At 47.0% G+C, this 16,746-nt stretch overlaps 1 protein-coding gene across 1 annotated transcript in view; it reads left to right on the top strand.

The window, feature by feature from the left end:
- Positions 1-16,746, top strand: part of PA2G4 (proliferation-associated 2G4) — a 118,152-nt gene that overhangs the window by 74,299 nt on the left and 27,107 nt on the right. The window contains exon 7 of the mRNA XM_033937501.1: positions 6,122-6,200. Coding sequence (XP_033793392.1) covers positions 6,122-6,200 — 79 coding nt within the window. The remainder of the gene's footprint in view (positions 1-6,121; positions 6,201-16,746) is intronic.

Raw genomic sequence — 16,746 nt, 5'->3', positions numbered from 1 at the left:
TCCATAATTTTCATTTCATCACCTATTTTGAGTTTTTTCTCTCCATCCTTCAAAAGTTCATGCCTTATTTGGATTCTCATGCGCATTTTGAGTACCAAGAAGTCCTTGCATCCTTGTCCCAACTTCGGCTGCAGCTTCTTCAGTCCTCCTATGATGCCTTTGAGCTGTCTGCTCGAGCTACAGCTTGCTCGGTGGCCATGTGGCATCTGGCGTGGCTCCGTACTATCGACGTGGATCCTAACCTGCAGGACCGGCTGGCTAATGTTCCTTGCACTGGCAATGACCTCTTTGATGAGTCTATTGAGGCAGCCACCAAGAAGCTTTCGGACCACGAGAAGTCTTTTCAATCCATTCTCCGTCCAAAGCCGAAGCCGGCGCCTCCTCAACCTTCACGCTCTCCTCTAATTTACCAACGGCGTTTTCCACCAAAACAGGCTCCTTCCATTCGTCAGCCTGTCAAGAGGCAACATCCTCAGAAGCAGCAGAAGCCTCAGCCATCTGCTGTACCCAAGGTTCCTCAGCCTTTTTGACTGTCTGATACAAAGCATAACCTCAGTCGTTCTGCCATTTCACATTTTTCTCCCTATCGGAGGTCATCTCCATCATTTTTACCACCGATGGACGACTGTTACCACCGACCTCTGTGTCCTTTCCATCGTCAGGGAGGGATACTCTCTTCAGTTCCATCAAGTTCCTCCGGAACATCCTCCAAGAGAGTATCCTTCCAACTCTGCCCAGACCGCCCTTCTTCAGGAAGCTCAAGTTTTGCTTCAGTTCCGAGCTATCGAGCCAGTTCCTTTGGCTCAACAGAACAAGGGATTTTACTCCCGGTACTTCCTTGTTCCGAAGAAGAAGGGCGATCTGCGTTTTATTTTGGATCTCAGGGTGCTCAACAAATTTCTGGTCAGAGAAAAATTTTGCATGTTGACCTTAGCATCTCTATAACCCCTCCTCGAGCAGAACGACTGGTTATGCTCTCTGGATCTCAAGGAGGCCTACACACACATTCCCATCCATCATGCCTCCCGTCAATACCTCAGATTTCGGGTGGGAAATCTTCATTTTCAATACAGAGTGCTCCCTTTTGGCCTGGCCTCGTCACCCAGAGTCTTCACCAAGTGCCTGGTAGTAGTGGCTGCTGCACTCCGGAACCATGGTCTGCAGGTGTTTCCCTATCTGGACAACTGGCTCATCAAGGATTCCATGTCTCAAGGGGTCGTCCTGGCGACCCAACAAACTATCTGGTTCCTGCAGAGTCTGGGATTCAAAATCAGCTTTCCAAAATCCCATCTCCAACCTTCTCAGTCTCTTCCATTCATCGGAGCTGTTCTGGATACTGTCCAACTCAGAGCGTTCCTTCCTCAACAACGTCTGGAAGCTCTTCTCCATCTTTGTCATTCGGTCTCATCTCGCCCTTCCATCTCGGCGAGCCACATGATGGTCCTTCTGGATCACATGGCTTCTACAGTACACGTGGCTCCTTTTGCCAGACTTCACCTCAGAATTCCTCAGTGGACCCTGGCATATCAATGGATGCAGGTTTCCGACCCTCTGACTCGATACATCCAGGTCACTCCTGCTCTGACACAGTCTCTTCACTGGTGGATGCTCTCTTCCAATCTATCCAGAGGCTTACTTTTTCACACGCCCCCCATCAGAAGGTTCTCACAACAGATTCTTCAACTTACGCTTAGGGGGCTCATCTAGATGGTCTCCGTACTCAAGGCTATTGGACCAGTACGGATCGTCAATGTCACGTCAATCTCCTGGAACTCAGGGCGATTTTCAATGCTCTCAATGCTTTCCAGCATCTGCTTCATGACCGTGTAGTCCTCATTCGCATGGACAATCAAGTCGCAATGTATTATGTCAACAAACAGGGAGGCACGGGATCTGCCTCCCTCTGTCAGGAAGCTCTGAAAGTTTGGGATTGGGCAATCCGCCACAACACCTTCCTCAAAGCTGTCTACATTCAGGGGGCAGACAATGCCTTAGCGGACAACTTGAGTCGTCTCCTACAGCCTCACGAATGGACTGTCCATTCCACGCCCCTTCATCACATCTTCTCTCAGTGGGGAACGCCTCGGATAGATTTCGTTGCAGCCCCCCACAACTTCAAGCTGCCTCAGTTCTGCTCCAGGATCTACACTCCTCATTGCTTTGAGGCAGATGCTTTTCTTCTGGACTAGACGAATCTCTTTCTATATGCGTTTCCTCCATTTCCTCTCATTCAAAAGACGCTGGTCAAGCTGAAGTCCGACCATGCCACCATGATTCTGGTTGCTCCTCGGTGGCCCAGACAACCCTGGTACTCCCTTCTTCTTCAACTCAGCAGCAGGGAGCCATACCTTCTACCAGTTTTTCCCTCTCTGCTTACGCAGCATCAGGGATCTCTACTTCATCCCAACCTACAGTCTCTCCACCTGACAGCTTGATTCCTCTCAACATAGCTTCTCTCCAGCTTTCTCAATCTGTGAGGGATTTTTTGGAAGCTTCACGGAAGCCTACTACTAGACAATGCTATCACCAAAAATGGACTAGATTTTCTGCTTGGTGTTTTTCTCATCATAAGGAGCCTCAACTTTCCTCCTTATCTTCAGTTTTGGACTATCTGTTGCACCTTTCTCAGTCTGGTTTCAAGTCTACTTCGATCCGAGTCAATCTTAGTGCAATTGCTGCTTTCCATCAGCCTATTGAAGGGAAACCTCTCTCTGCTCATCCTGTGGTTTTCAGATTCATGAAAGGACTGTTCAATGTCAAACCTCCTCTCAAACCGCCTCCAGTGGTTTGGGACCTCAATATTGTTCTTACTCAACTGATGAAACCTCCATTTGAACCAATGGACAAGGCTCATCTGGAGTATCTCACTTGGAAAGTGGTGTTTCTCATTGGCCTCACTTCTGCTCGACGAGTCAGTGAGCTTCAAGCGTTGGTTGCGGATCCGCCTTTTATAGTGTTCCATCATGACAAGGTGGTTCTTCGCACTCATCCGAAATTCCTTCCTAAAGTGGTCTCGGAGTTTCATCTCAACCAATCCATTGTCCTTCCAGTGTTTTTTCCAAAGCCTCATTCTCATCCTCGAGAATCAGCTCTTCATACTCTGGATTGTAAACGTGCTTTGGCATTCTACTTGGAACGCACCAAACCGCACAGAACTGCTCCTCAACTTTTTGTCTCCTTTGATCCGAACAAGTTGGGACGTCCTATCTCTAAGCGTACCATCTCCAATTGGATGGCGGCTTGTATCTCATTCTACTATGCCCAGGCTGGATTTCCTCTTCACAGTAAAGTCACAGCCCATAAGGTCAGAGCAATGGCAGCTTCTGTGGCTTTCCTCAGATCTACACCTATTGAGGAAATTTGTAAAGCTGCCACTTGGTCCTCGGTTCATACCTTCACTTCTCATTATTGTCTGGATACTTTCTCCAGACGGGATGGACAGTTTGGCCAAACAGTATTGCAAAATTTATTCTCCTAAGTTGCCAACTCTCCCACCATCCCACTTTGGTTAGCTTGGAGGTCACCCACTTGTGAGAATACCTGCTTGCTTGTCCTGGGATAAAGCACAGTTACTTACCGTAACAGGTGTTATCCAGGGACAGCAGACAGCTATTCTCACATCCCACCCACCTCCCCGGGTTGGCTTCTCTGCTAGCTATCTGAACTGAGGAGATGCGCCCTGTATACTGGGCGGGAAGGCATGTGCGGTGTGGGCGACTCGAAACTTTGAGTTTTTTAAAGCAAGGCTGCAAGTGAGGCATCCGCATCGGGGCTCCGTTGGATCACGTCACCCACTTGTGAGAATAGCTGCCTGCTGTCCCTGGATAACACCTGTTACGGTAAGTAGCTGTGCTTTATGCTCCTCTGCCAGCAGATGGAGACTGAGAACACACTGAATTCTTACAGTACAAGTGGGCTATGCAGTCCCTCATACAATCTGTCTGTTCTCAGTCTCCAGCAGGTGGAGGTGGTAAGCTTGTGCAGTCTTAATTTAGGCATTGAGAGGGTCTGTTGGAAAGGTTAGGCAATGGCCTTTTTGTCAGACTGAGCTGAGGTCTCGCAGAGGGCCATTTCCACCTTGGGGGTGTCACACTCGAGTGGTCAAGTTCCCCCCCATTTCTCCCACCTCCCCATTTTTATTTTCCTTAGAGGAACCTCAACTGTATGCCTTGCTAAAGGGCAAAGACTAGTTCTGAGTGCTTGTGAGGACTGCTCCCTTTCATTTAAAGTTTATTAAAAAAAAAAAAAAACCAACAAAATCAGATCTTGTACCATTTAATTTTTTTCTGTCCCTATATAAATGCCTTTTGGAAGTTAATTTGGTCCCAAATTAATTCATTGTTAGAAAATCATGTCGCCCTTTCATATGATACTATATTATTTGGTACATCTATGAGATTCAAAAGCCCAATTTCTGCACATAATAATAAACTTTTATTAATATTGACAGGGGTTGCCATTCAACAGATTACTGGAAACTGGAAAGATTATACTAAACTTAATTATACCTTTTGGTGGAACTCAGTATGCCATATTTACAAAATGGAGAGGGTGCTTGCCATGCAACAAGGAAATTATCACAAGTTTAAAAAGATTTGGGGGCCATTGATTACTTATTCTAATGATCAGACATCTTAAACACCTTGGTATTAGTTAAGGTATAGAGGGGGTGGGATTGGGAAAGATAATAATTGCTAATTGTATTATTATTAATAAATGGGTGGGTGGGAAGGGATTCTTTTATATTTATATATTCTAAGGATTATAAGTAAGATTGTCAAGTGATTTGTTAAAAATTTTTCTGATTGATTATTATACACTTGTTGTAAGATGTGAAAATGAATAAAGAATTATTTAAAAAAAAAAAAAACAACAACCCAACAAAAACAGACCTTGTACTTTTCTTCTGTGCCAGTTTTCAGGGACAGTTTTTCATTCATAATTTTTTTTTTTCCCATTCAGCTGTTAATTTCATTTAGCCTGCCTCACGGTTCACAATGAGCACTTCTCGCAAGCCGAAGAAGTGCTCAGTGTGTTCCACCGAAGGCTTCATGCGGCCGGCGTTTGTTGTTTTTGTTTGCAGCCGGAAGGAGAACCCTTATTAACCTTGGAGCCGGTTTCCCTAGTAGCCGCAAAGAGTGCGTCAGCCTTGGGTGGTGGGGAGGCCCGTGGTTCCCTAACAGCCAACAGGGCTGAGAATTCCCCAGCCATCGCGATAGCTGGTGGTGAGGAAGATTGGGCTTCCTTTACTGCTGAAGGTGCTGGGGATTCCCTTACCAGCCCATCGTGCTCTTTAGGAGATTCCCTTACTGCTGCTTTAATTTTTCAGCCTCTTCAGTGCCCTCAGCTTCAGGGATGCCTTTTTCAGTAGGAAACTGACATTTTGACTGAGTCTTCTCAAGAGTTCTTGCCTAGATTGAAGAGCAGGAACAGGTCTTGCAGGTCTCTTCTTCTTTTGGGGAGCGTGATACTATCCCATCTGTGGTTTTTTTCCCAGATTTTGTTCTCGACATATACAAGATACATTGCAAGCATGTGGCTGGTGGCCCTGTGTCCTCTTTGGTGGCCTCGGCCTCATCTGGGGAGTTTTTCTTGCCAGCGCCTCCTCCGCCCCCACCTAAGTGGCTGCATGTTTCATGGGAGGGCAGTGTTTTTCTAGATGATGTTTTGTCCCTTGAGGAGGATCTCTTGGGGACCTGCAGGACCCTTTGGGGGTGAGTGGGGTGGAGGTGGACAATGCGGCTGGCTGGCTGAACTACCCACAGGGTAGGATTCATCAGTGGTATGCATTTTTCATCAGGAAGAGCTCCAAGACCTTACTCTTCAAGTTTCCTCGGTCTTGCATTTTGAGGAGGACACCAAAGAAGTTCTGTGGGTGGTGAAACCTCTTCTTGAGGGGATTCGGACGGCTTCCTCTTCAGAGAGTGATAATGCTCTATGCAGAGTTAGAAAAGAGCTAAAAGGGTTTGCTGCTGTAGGCTGGCCCATGTAGGGAATCAATATATTTCAGGCATTTAATAAAGACAATTTGTAAAATCTTCCAATACATATAATATTGGCTCATGGATGCATTCTGTGTACTGTGTGTTTGAAGCTCCTTCTCATTTTTTTTTCTGTGCAGGAATGCTTTCTCATCAGCTGAAGCAGCATGTGATTGATGGAGAGAAAACCATTATTCAGAACCCTACAGACCAACAAAAGTATGTACTTCATCAGAACCTGAGAGGCTTCTTGTCATGGAAGCCACTTCTAAGCTGGATGATAACATGGGCAATTCTTAGCATTTTCTTGGGCAAGAGTGGGAAAAAATTGGAGTGACTAAAATTTAATTGTTGGTGTCTACCTAATGCAGCCTCTGCCAGATTGTCCTGAAAATTTCCTGGTACAGGGTTACTGGTGAAGTGAGGCATGCCAGTGTGGTACCTTTGGGCTGCCAAAGGCTGAGGTGCACCTATTGGTCTTATTTGGGTCTTGCTGGGCTGCTAAGAAATGGTTAATGGAGATGGGGGACAGTACGAGAAGAGATCACTCTTGGGGAAGAAAGATGAGATGAGGATTTGTAGTTTTGTACCTTGTTGAGGTGGGGAGAGGCCTTGAAGATGGACAGAACTGGGGTGTTAAGAATTAGGGAGAAAATGGGAGAGAGTAGTATATGCTCAAGGGTAGGGAGAGAGAATGATGGAAAGCTGAGAGCTGCAAGGGGGTTAGATAACAGGTGAATACAGAGGAGGTAAGGCAAGGGGACAAAAATAGGAGGTGTTCACTCTGGAATAGGGGCAAAAAAGGCTTGTGGCTGAATAAGGTAGGGAAAAGATACAAGTTGAGGTTTCTGGGGAAGGTAGAACCTATGGAGGGAAGCGAGAGGGGAAATTGGCTTTTATAATGGGGGGGAACGCTGCACAATTTTAAAAATGTGCAGATTTTTAAATCTTCATTGAATTTTAAATTTTTTTGTACAGAATTCCCCCAGAATTAATATACCATTTTATTTGTAATAATCACCTATGTCCGCTTCAAGACCCAAAACCCTGAAAAATTTAGTTATCAAATTAATATTCCTCCAATAATCGTCCATCCAATTCCCCCCTCCCCTCCCCCCACAATTGAATCTCTTCTTACTTCATCTCAAGGTAATGGTTCTGGGTTGGTGTGGTGCCTTTAGCATTTGTGCATGCTCCAGGACCTGCACTGCCCCAGCATGTAACTTTGAGACAAGGTAAGAAGAGAGGTCAGTTGCCGGGAGTTGGGATAGAGGAAAGCAATGCTAGTTACCTTAAGGAGCAAGGTGGAGGAGACAAATGATGCCTTCATTAAAATCCCACCCTAAACACCAGAAAACTCATTATTTTAAATAATAGCCCAGTTGTTTATTAGAAATGTAAATATCATCTTACAACACCATATTTTACATATTCTTTATATAATAAAAGCAACTAACATATATCAAATTGTTTGCAATTTCTGAAGCTGAAATATCCAAAAATAAATTGAATTGTAAAATAACCCCAGAGTAGACATTTGGCTCTATGAATGTTATTCCTCATTTTATTCTCCTTCTCTGTTACCCAATGTGACCAGGCTGAACAGAATTCCAGGAACAGTGCTGCACAAAGAGCCAGAACACACTTTGTTGATAACCAAAGAAGTTTATTTGCAGTGCAAACTAATCCTGTTACTTCACAGGGTTAAGGAACAGTAGACTTTTAACCAACAAGAATTAAAGATTCTGAATAGAAACACCAGCTGCCCCACCCCAAACACTGGAGTGAGCCAAAAGTCTCTTTGGCACAGTTTTAACTCTGTCTTACTCTTAGAATACAAGTCTTCACTCCAATATTTTAGGAGCTTACCTTAGCCACCCTTCTCTTCTGAACAGGCTCTTTTTCCCTTCATTCTTTCCCAGGGCTCATCCCTTAGCTAGGGAAAAGTTCTCTCTTGAGCCCAGAGAAGTCTCTTTCTTCTGGGACCTCTCCTCCCACGGAGATCCCTCTGAATGAATTCCAAACTGAAACAGATATACTGCTCTCTGCCTGAGTCCCACCCCTTTGAGTCAGGCAGGCCCTGTTCTGGCCAATTAGTGCCACCTGCTGGAGGTTAGCCTAACTGTCGGCTCAAAGAACTAGCGCCCTCTACTGCCTATTGATATAATACTATCATTTGTGAGGGAGAATCCATGACTCCCTCCTGTTAAGTCTAAAAGCAGCAATTTTAACCCTATGGGCTTTATCCAGTCTCTGTCTTAGGCGGGATCACTTGCCTCTCTAGGTAAAGTCCTGAGTAGACTATATTTCACACTTTACTTTGCAGGGGACCTCCTGTGACCAAGAGAGCAGTGACAACTCAGATGCCATACCTAGTGCTGTTCAGTATACCTAGTCACCTTTTTCATTTTAAACTGATTTTCTTTAGCACTCGCCAGACCGGTAGAGGTTAATCTTTATGAGTGGGTATCTTGACCAGCAGGTGGCGACTGAAATAAAACTGTGGAATACTACATAAGAGATACCTTCTCCTATTCCTCTCAGTCTTCTTTCAGTCTCCAGCAGGTGTGAGTGAGCTGTACCCATCTCCATTGGTAGGGCTGTTGGAATTTGTTTAGGGTTTCTAGTCCCTGTTTTTGGCTGGATTGAGCTTCGGTGGGCCCTGTTTGGGGGGTCCGCCCGACCTTGGGGGTGTCAAACCCGGTGGATCTCGTGTAGGGTTCCTCCCCCCCCCATTTCTTCCACCTCCACACATTTTTTTAGAGGAGCCTCAGCAGTAAGCCTTGCCCCCTAATTCAAGCAAGGCATAGTGCTTTGAGAGCCTGTGGAGTCTGTTCTGTAATTTAAAAAAAAATCCTGAGGTAGTGCCGGTCTGAAGGGTTGCTTTCCCTTTAACTATGCTGTAAATTACTGTATTTTTTGACTAACCGCCACTTTTCTTCTAGCTAGGTCGTATATGGAGCAATTGAGCACTTCTCAGGGGGAGAGGTGCACAATTTGGTCCAGACGTGAGGCACTCGCAGCCAGACTGAAAACAGCTGTTCAGACTGGTGCGGTCTTGGAGCTTCGTTGGCAGCGGCTGCAGGCATCCAGGGCTTCCTGGCCTTAGTGCCCGGTCTTCCCCCACCGCCCCCGGAGGGATTCCCTCTCAGCTGATTTTTGTTAACAGGTGATGCCGGTCTTGCCTGCTTTAGCAGCTGGGTTAGTTCAGGCTTCCCAGCTGCTACAGGCCCTGGAGGTGTTATTCTTGGCAGGAACTTAGCCATTTTCACAGACAGGCATTTTGTCTGCAACCTCAGGTGACCTTCCCCCTGTATTGGAAAAACAGGGGCAGGTTTCAGCTGGGTCCCCTGCTGTGGCAGGGAGTCCCATGGGACCCCTGGGGATTTTTCCCCTGATTTACTTTTTTCTTTGTGCAGAGCCTATTTTCAGGGGGTTGGGGGTCCTATGGGCGCCCGGAGGGTTTCGGGGGGGGGGGGGTCCCTCCACACCCCCTGTGGCTTTGCCTCCTTCTTCTCCTTTGGCATCCCCTCTTCCTCCTCCCTTGTCCAAGCGCCCGCGGATGGCTTGGTTTGTGGATTGGTGGTCAGAGCAGCGTGTTGGCCTGGATGAGGACCTGGACCCTTTTTTTTTTTTGTTATTAATATTTATTGAATTTTTCAATATAATCAAGCATAAAACTTGTACAGAAAGGAAATTCAGCATGAAATTAATACAATTGAAAACATATATAAAGAAATATCAAATATAAGCATAAATTTCTACTCAAGTCTTCAATAAGATCCAAGAGGGGAAATAGGCGAATCAAAGTAATTATATATAAACCAAGTAATAACTAGTTGAATGAGATTAAAGCACCCTTTCTTAAACTAAACACTTTCTTTCTCCAGAGATGCAGTTGAAAGAAAAGTTGTCAGTTGAGATGGCTCAAAGAAAATATATTTATGAGAATGATAATTAATAACACATTTGCATGGATGTCGCAAGTAAAAAGTCGCCCCCAGAGATATAACACCAGGTTTCCTTAACAAGAATTCTCGTCTCCTTCTCTGTGTGTCCCTAGCCAAATCTGGGAACATCTGAATTTTACAACCTAAAAATTATTTTTGTTTATTTTTAAAGAAAAGTCTCAGCAACCAGTTTTTATCTGGTGCGAGAGCTACTGTCAAAAGTAAAGTGGCTGGGGTCTCTAATTCTCTATCAAACATTTCCAAAATATTAGATATGTTCATTAAATCAGGTCCCATTTTCTGTTGTTGTTGTTGTTGGTCTTGAATCTTATTTTGAAGGTAATAGACCTGTGTAAATGGTGGTAACGACTCTTCAGGAAGTTCCAATACTTCCGTCATATAACGTTTTAACATTTCCCTTGGGGCTATCATAGAAACCCTAGGGAAATTTATCAATCTGAGGTTATTATTACGAGAAAAATTTTCCATTGCCTTCATCTTCCTTCTTAGGTTAGTATTGTCTTTAATTAATGTCTCAGTAATTTGTTGGGAGACTTTTAATTCTTGACAGATATTCTGTACTGAAGTTTTTGAGTCCTCTAATCCAGTCTTTAAGTTTTTAATCTCAGTCTCATGGTTATTAAGTTTCTTTTCTAGTTGTTGTAGTTGTGGGTTAATAGATCTTGCCAAATTGGCCACAAGATCCCACAGAGAATCTAATGTAACCTCTCGGGGCTTCTCAAATTGAAAAGTTTGTGATTTTAATTTAATTAGCTCACCCTCTGGCAACTTGTCTTCATCGGCAGTCTGTCGAATTCTCTCATCCCCCCAGCGCTTCCTCCTCAGTCTCCTCGCTCAGACTCCTCTGCACCGGCAGGGAGTCCTGCAACACAGTTCCCCCGTTGTTCTCCTTAGCCTCCGGGAGGAGGTGAACTCCGACCTCAGGAAGTACCTCCTCTCGCGGGGAACTGGTTGACTGAGGGCGTGGGGGAGATGCTCTTGCTTCGGGGCTCAACGATGTCTCCGGCCCCATGGAGAGTGACACAGACGTGCCTCCACTGTGCGTCTCCCGCGGGGAACTCCCCAAAGCCGCTAGCGTGCCCTACATTCTCCGCATCAGCTCCTCTATATTCCCGAAGACGGCCGTTCTGGAGCGCTGCGAGGCTCCAGCAGCGCTGCGTCCCCTCGTCTTCGGCATTGTTCAAAGCAGGTAAAAGATTTAGAAGTACACGGAGATTTTAAGGAGCTTCAGGGAGAATGAAACTCAAACAACCTCTCGTGCAGCCATCTTGGATCGCTCTCTCGCATCGTATTGCTCGACCTGGACCCTTTTTAGGAATTCCAGGATTATCCTGAGGGGATGGCCGCTGGCTGCGGGGCGTTGAGTTTTCCAGCGATGAGGCGTCCGTGGTGTGCCTTTTTCAGAGGGATGAGCTACCAGACCTGATTCAGCAGGTTTCATCGGTGCTGCATTCTACAGGACTGTCACCAGAGATCCCGCGTGTGGGGGGACCCTCTTAGGGAGATCCGTATTGTTTCCCGCTCTTTTCCTATGCATCATGATATTTGGGATGTTGTACTGGTGCAGTGGAATACACCGGAGGTGCCATTTCGGTTAGCGTGCACCATGGCTCATTTTTCCGGAGGGGGATAGGGTTACTTTAAAGTCACCAGCGGTGGACGCAGTGGTCTCGGCGATTTCTAAGCGGTGTACCATGCCTATTGAGGGCAGTTCTGCCTTACAGGACTCTGAGGAGCGTAAGTTGGAGACCATTCTTAAGCAGAATTTTGATATCTCTGCCTTGGGGGTCCTGGCAACTATTTGTGGGAGGCTGGTGGCTCGCACCATGTTTCGGTGGGCCGAGCGTGTCCTGGATTGTGAGTCTGATGACTGGTCCTTAGTGGATCAGGAGGTGGCAAAGAATTAGATGGCTGCCTCGTTCCTCTCGGATGCTCTCCATGACTTGGTTCAGATGTCGGCTAAGTCTATGGCTTTTGGAGTGGCTGCGCGACGTACCTTGTGGCTTCACTTTTGGTTGGCGGATGCCGTTTCCAAAACTAAGCTTACCAAATTTCCCTTTCGGGTGTCCTTTTTGTTTGGAGAGGACTTAGATAAGTTGGTTCAGACTCTAGGTGCCCTACCTGTTTGAGGACCGTGCCCGCCCGGCGTCTTGGGGTGGCACTACCTGCGGTTGTCTGCGGGAGTTCCGCAAATATCGTCCTGGGCGTGGGGCTGCTACTTTCCAGGCTTCGGGGTTTTCCCAGTGTCAGTTTTATCAGCGCATGCAGTCCTTTCAGGGGGCTGGGAATCCCTCCACCAGTTCCCCCGCTGCACGTCCTTCACAGTGACTTGTTGCCGGCGCTCTCTTTAGTTTCGGTGGGTGCCCAGCTGTGCGACTTTTTGCCCAAGTGGGCCGAGATCACGTCCGATCAGTGGGTCTTGGAGGTGGTGCGGGACGGTTATGCTCTGGAGTTTGCCCGCTCTCTGCCAGATAATTTTCTAGCCTCTCTGTGTCAGGCGGCATGGAAGATGCAGGCCTTTCGCCAGACCCTTCAGCGCTTGCTAGATCTCGAAGCAGTTCCAGTGCCCCCTCAGGAGTGCAGCACCAGCAGGTACTCCATTTACTTTGTGATGTCTAAGAAGGGGACCTTTCGGCCCATCCTAGATTTAAAAGGGGTCAATAGGGCTCTCAGAATTCCCTCTTTTCACATGCTAACACTGTGGTCTGTCATTCTGGCAGTTCAGCCAGGGGAGTTCCTGACTGCTCTCGATCTGACGGAGGCCTCCTTGCATGTTCCCATTCTGGCAATCTTTGGTCAGCACTATCAGTTCTGTGCATTTCCCTTTGGTTTGGCCACGGCTCGCCGGACATTCACCAAGGTTATGATGGTTGTCGTGGCTGCCTTGCGGTGCATCTGTACCTGGACGACTGGTTGATTTGGGTGAAGTCGTTGCAAGAGAGCACACGGGTTATGGCTCGGGTGGTGGAGTTTCTCCAGTCGCTGGGCTTGGGTGGTCAACCTTTTCCAAGAGTTGGTTGGTCCCATCTCAGCGTATAGAGTACCTTGGGGTTCTGTTAGACACCTCCTTGGGGAAGGTCTTCCTTCCGGAGGCCTGGGTAAGCAAATTGCAATCTCAGATTTTGCCGCCTTATGAAATCCTGGTGTCCTCGGACGCAGGATTTCCTCCAAGTCTTGGGGTCAATGGCGGTTTCCCTAGACATCATGAGCAGGGTGCGAGCCCACATGCGTCCTCTTCAGTTTTCTCTGCTCCGGAAGTGGTCACCCCAGAGGCATAGTTTGGATCTCCCTTTTCCTCTGTGAGGCTTGGCACGCTGTAGTCTTCATTGGTGGCTCCAGACCTATCATCTTGTTCAGGGGAAAAGTCTGGATCACCACAGTGGATGGTGCTTCTCAAGGATGCCGGTCTCCTCGGTTGGGGAGCTCAATGTCTAGGTCACTCAGCTCAGGGCACCTGGTCCACAGAGGAGGTGTCCTGGTCGATCAATGTGTTGGAGACCAGAGCCATCTATCTGGTGCAGTTAGCCTTCCGCTCCCTCTTGTCGGGTAAATCAGTCAGAGTTTTGTCGGACAATGCCATGGCGGTGGCTTACGTCAATCGTCAAGGAGGCACCAAGAGCACTCCGGTAGTGCAGGAGGCGGTTTTTCTCATGGTCTGGGCAGAGTCCCACCTTCAGGACATCTCAGCCTCACACATAGCCAGAGTGGAGAATGTTCAGGCGGACTTCCTCAGTCGTCACGTGCTAGATCCCGGAGAGTGGTGTCTAAGCCATGTGGCCTTTCAGTTGATAATGCAGTCTTGGAGTCAGCCCCTGATGGATCTGATAGCCATGACTGTCTACGCCAAAATGCCCCGCTTCTTCTGTCATCGCAGAGACTGTCTGGCCGAGGGCCTGGATGCTCTGGTTCAAGCATGGCCAACGGAGGGGCTCTTGTATGTGTTCCCTCCGTGGCCTTTAGTGGACAGAGTTCTTCTCCGCATCATTGCCATCCAGATCTCGTGGTTCTGGTAACTCCGGATTGGCCTCGATGTCCGTGGTGCACGGATCTGGTGAGGAATCTGGTAACGGATCATCTGCCTCTCTTGGATGACCTTCTGATGCGGGGTCCCATTCCAATGTTCTTTCCAGGTCCCTTCTGTCTTAACGGCTTGGCTCTTGAAAGGAATCGCCTAGGTAAGAAGGGGTATTCGGATAAAGGGATCTCGACTCTCTTGGGGTCCCGGAGACTTTCCACCTCTCGGGCTTATGTGAGGGTTTGGCGTCTCTTTGAGGAATGATGTACTGCGCGTGGAGTGGTCTCTTTTTGCGCTTCCCTGCCTAACATCTTAGAGTTTTTGCAGGATGGCCTGGATAGAGGACTGGCTTGGTCTTCTCTCCGGGTTCAGCTTGCAGCCTTGTCAGCCTTTCGTGGGTTGTTGAAAGGTCAGCGTTTGACTGCCATTCCTGATGTGATTCGCTTCTTGCGGGCGGCTAAATTGCTCCAGCCTCCCAATCAACCCTCTATTCCATCTTGGAATCTGTATCTGGTTCTGTCAATGCTAGTGCGCCCTCCTTTTGCACCATTGGGTAACTGCTCTTTGAAGAACCTTACTTTTAAAGCAGACTTCTTGGTGGCCATTACTTCAGCTAGACAGGTTTCTGAGCTGCAGGCTTTCTCTTGTAGGACTCATTTCTTGGAGTTTTCTAGGGAGCAGGTTGTCTTGAGGCCTGTTCCTTCCTTTCTGCCAAAAGTAGTTTCTCCTTTTCATGTCAGTCAGGCAGTGATCCTCCCGGTGTTGGGTAGTTGGGATGGATCTTCTGAGCAGTTGCGTAAGTTGGATGTCGGTCGGGTTCTTCGCTCTTATGTGAAGAGGACCTAGGAGATCCAGAAATCAGATCATCTCTTTGTCCTTCTAGCGGGTCCTTGTAAGGGGGATGGCGCTTCTAAGACTACTATTGCGTGCTGGATCAAGGAGACTATTGCTTCTGCTTATCTTCTGAGGAAGAAGCCTGTTCCAGTATTTCTCCAAGCTCATTCTACTAGGGGTCAGGCAGCTTGTGGCTCCAGTGGACATTTGTAAGGCTGCGGTTTGGTCTTCCTTGCATTCATTTGTCAGATACAAGTGCAGGTGCGTCAGGACGTGGTGTTTGGTGAGCGTGTTCTGGTGTCAGCCCTTAGGGGATCCCACCCATGATGGGGACTGCTTTGGTACATCCCACTTGTAAGATTAACCTCTACTAGTCTGGAGAGTGCTAAAGAAGGAGAAATTAGGTTCTTACTTGCTAATTTACTTTCTTTTAGCTTCTCCAGACCGGTATAGGTCCCCCTCCCTATCTATTGTTGTGGCTGTTGCGTGGGTAGCTTTGTTTTTTGCTGCGGGTTCTAGTATTTTTCCAGGGCCGGGGAGAATTGAAGAATAGTGGCTGTGGCTTAGCCGGCGAGCTGTGGGAACATTTTTTTTTTCTGGTTTCTCTCCTCTGCATTTTCCAACAGCATTTGGGTATGTTAGTTATACTCCTGTTCAGAGTATTGTTTCCAGTTCTTAGTTTTGCTTCACTATTCGGCAGACTGATAGGAGTAGGGGAAGGTATCTCTTATGTACTATTCCACAGTTTTGTTTCAGTCATGATGAGATATATACCCACTTGTAAGATTAACCTCTACCGGTCTGGAGAAGCTAAAAGAAAGTAAATTAGCAGGTAAGAAATTAATTTCTCCTTTGTTTTCAACCATAAATTCATGGTTTTTATGAAAAGTGAAAACTAGTTTAAAGTAGTTTTCACCCTAACTTTTTACCTTATTCTTTTCTTGAGAAACAGCATGTTTCCTGATTTCCTTCAACTCCACTTGGCTCAGCATATGCAGTGATGGCTCCAGTAGCACTCTGACTTGTATCCTCTTTTCATATTCACAGCTGTTACTAGAGTTACCTCCTACATTTGCAAGACTTTACATCTGCTCTATCATAGCAGCAAGAGTGTAGCAAAAGAGCAGCTACTGCTTGGCTGCCCTTCTCTTACTCTGTGGCAGTGGCAATCACCAGACTTCTTGAGCCTCCGCCACAGGCACCTATGCAGGAGCCAAATGGGAGTGCTCTGCACTTGACCACAGCTAATGCTTTGCTTGTGCATTGGATCAGCTAGATGCAGGACTCCACTGTGCCATACCAATGAAGACCATGTTTGTTTGGTCTGCAGGCTCCAGGAAGAGGTTGCAAGGACACTCTTTGGGGTTGAAGGGAGAAGTCAAGTGGGGATTGGGATGGTAGAAGTGGAGGGAGAAGTGACTTTTGGAGACAAGAGAAGGAAATAGACTGCTATGGATGGAGTGATTTTGCAAGTGGGAACATTGCTGTAAGGGAGACTTGAAAGAAAATGACAATGAGGAATGAAATGGGGATTGAGACTGAGAATGAGCTTAGTGGAGAAGATTTAATCTAAGGGGCTCAGAAGAGGGAGAGTGCAAGTTATCAGAGCTCTTTTACAACGCCACAGTAGCGATTCTCCTGTGGCAAATGCACTGAAGCCCATTCAGTTCCTTTGGGCTTTGGTGCATTTGCTGCGGGAGAATCGCTATCACGGCTTTGTAAGAGGGGCCCTCAGAAAAATGTGACTAGCTTTCTGATTTACTCAATTTGCATTTTCTTGAAATAAGCACTGATATTTTTCCAGGAAAATTACCGTATTTGCCGGCGTATAAGACGACTGGGCGTATAAGACGACCCCCCAACTTTTACAGTTAAAATATAGAGTTTGTTATATACTCGCCGTATAAGACTACCCCTTCTTCCGCACACCTTCTGCACGACAAAT

The sequence above is a fragment of the Geotrypetes seraphini genome, chromosome 3, assembly GCF_902459505.1.
Source record: "Geotrypetes seraphini chromosome 3, aGeoSer1.1, whole genome shotgun sequence".
NCBI lineage: Eukaryota > Metazoa > Chordata > Amphibia > Gymnophiona > Dermophiidae > Geotrypetes > Geotrypetes seraphini.
The sequence above is the reverse complement of the archived record's forward strand: the minus strand, read 5'-3'. Positions and strand labels throughout refer to the sequence as shown.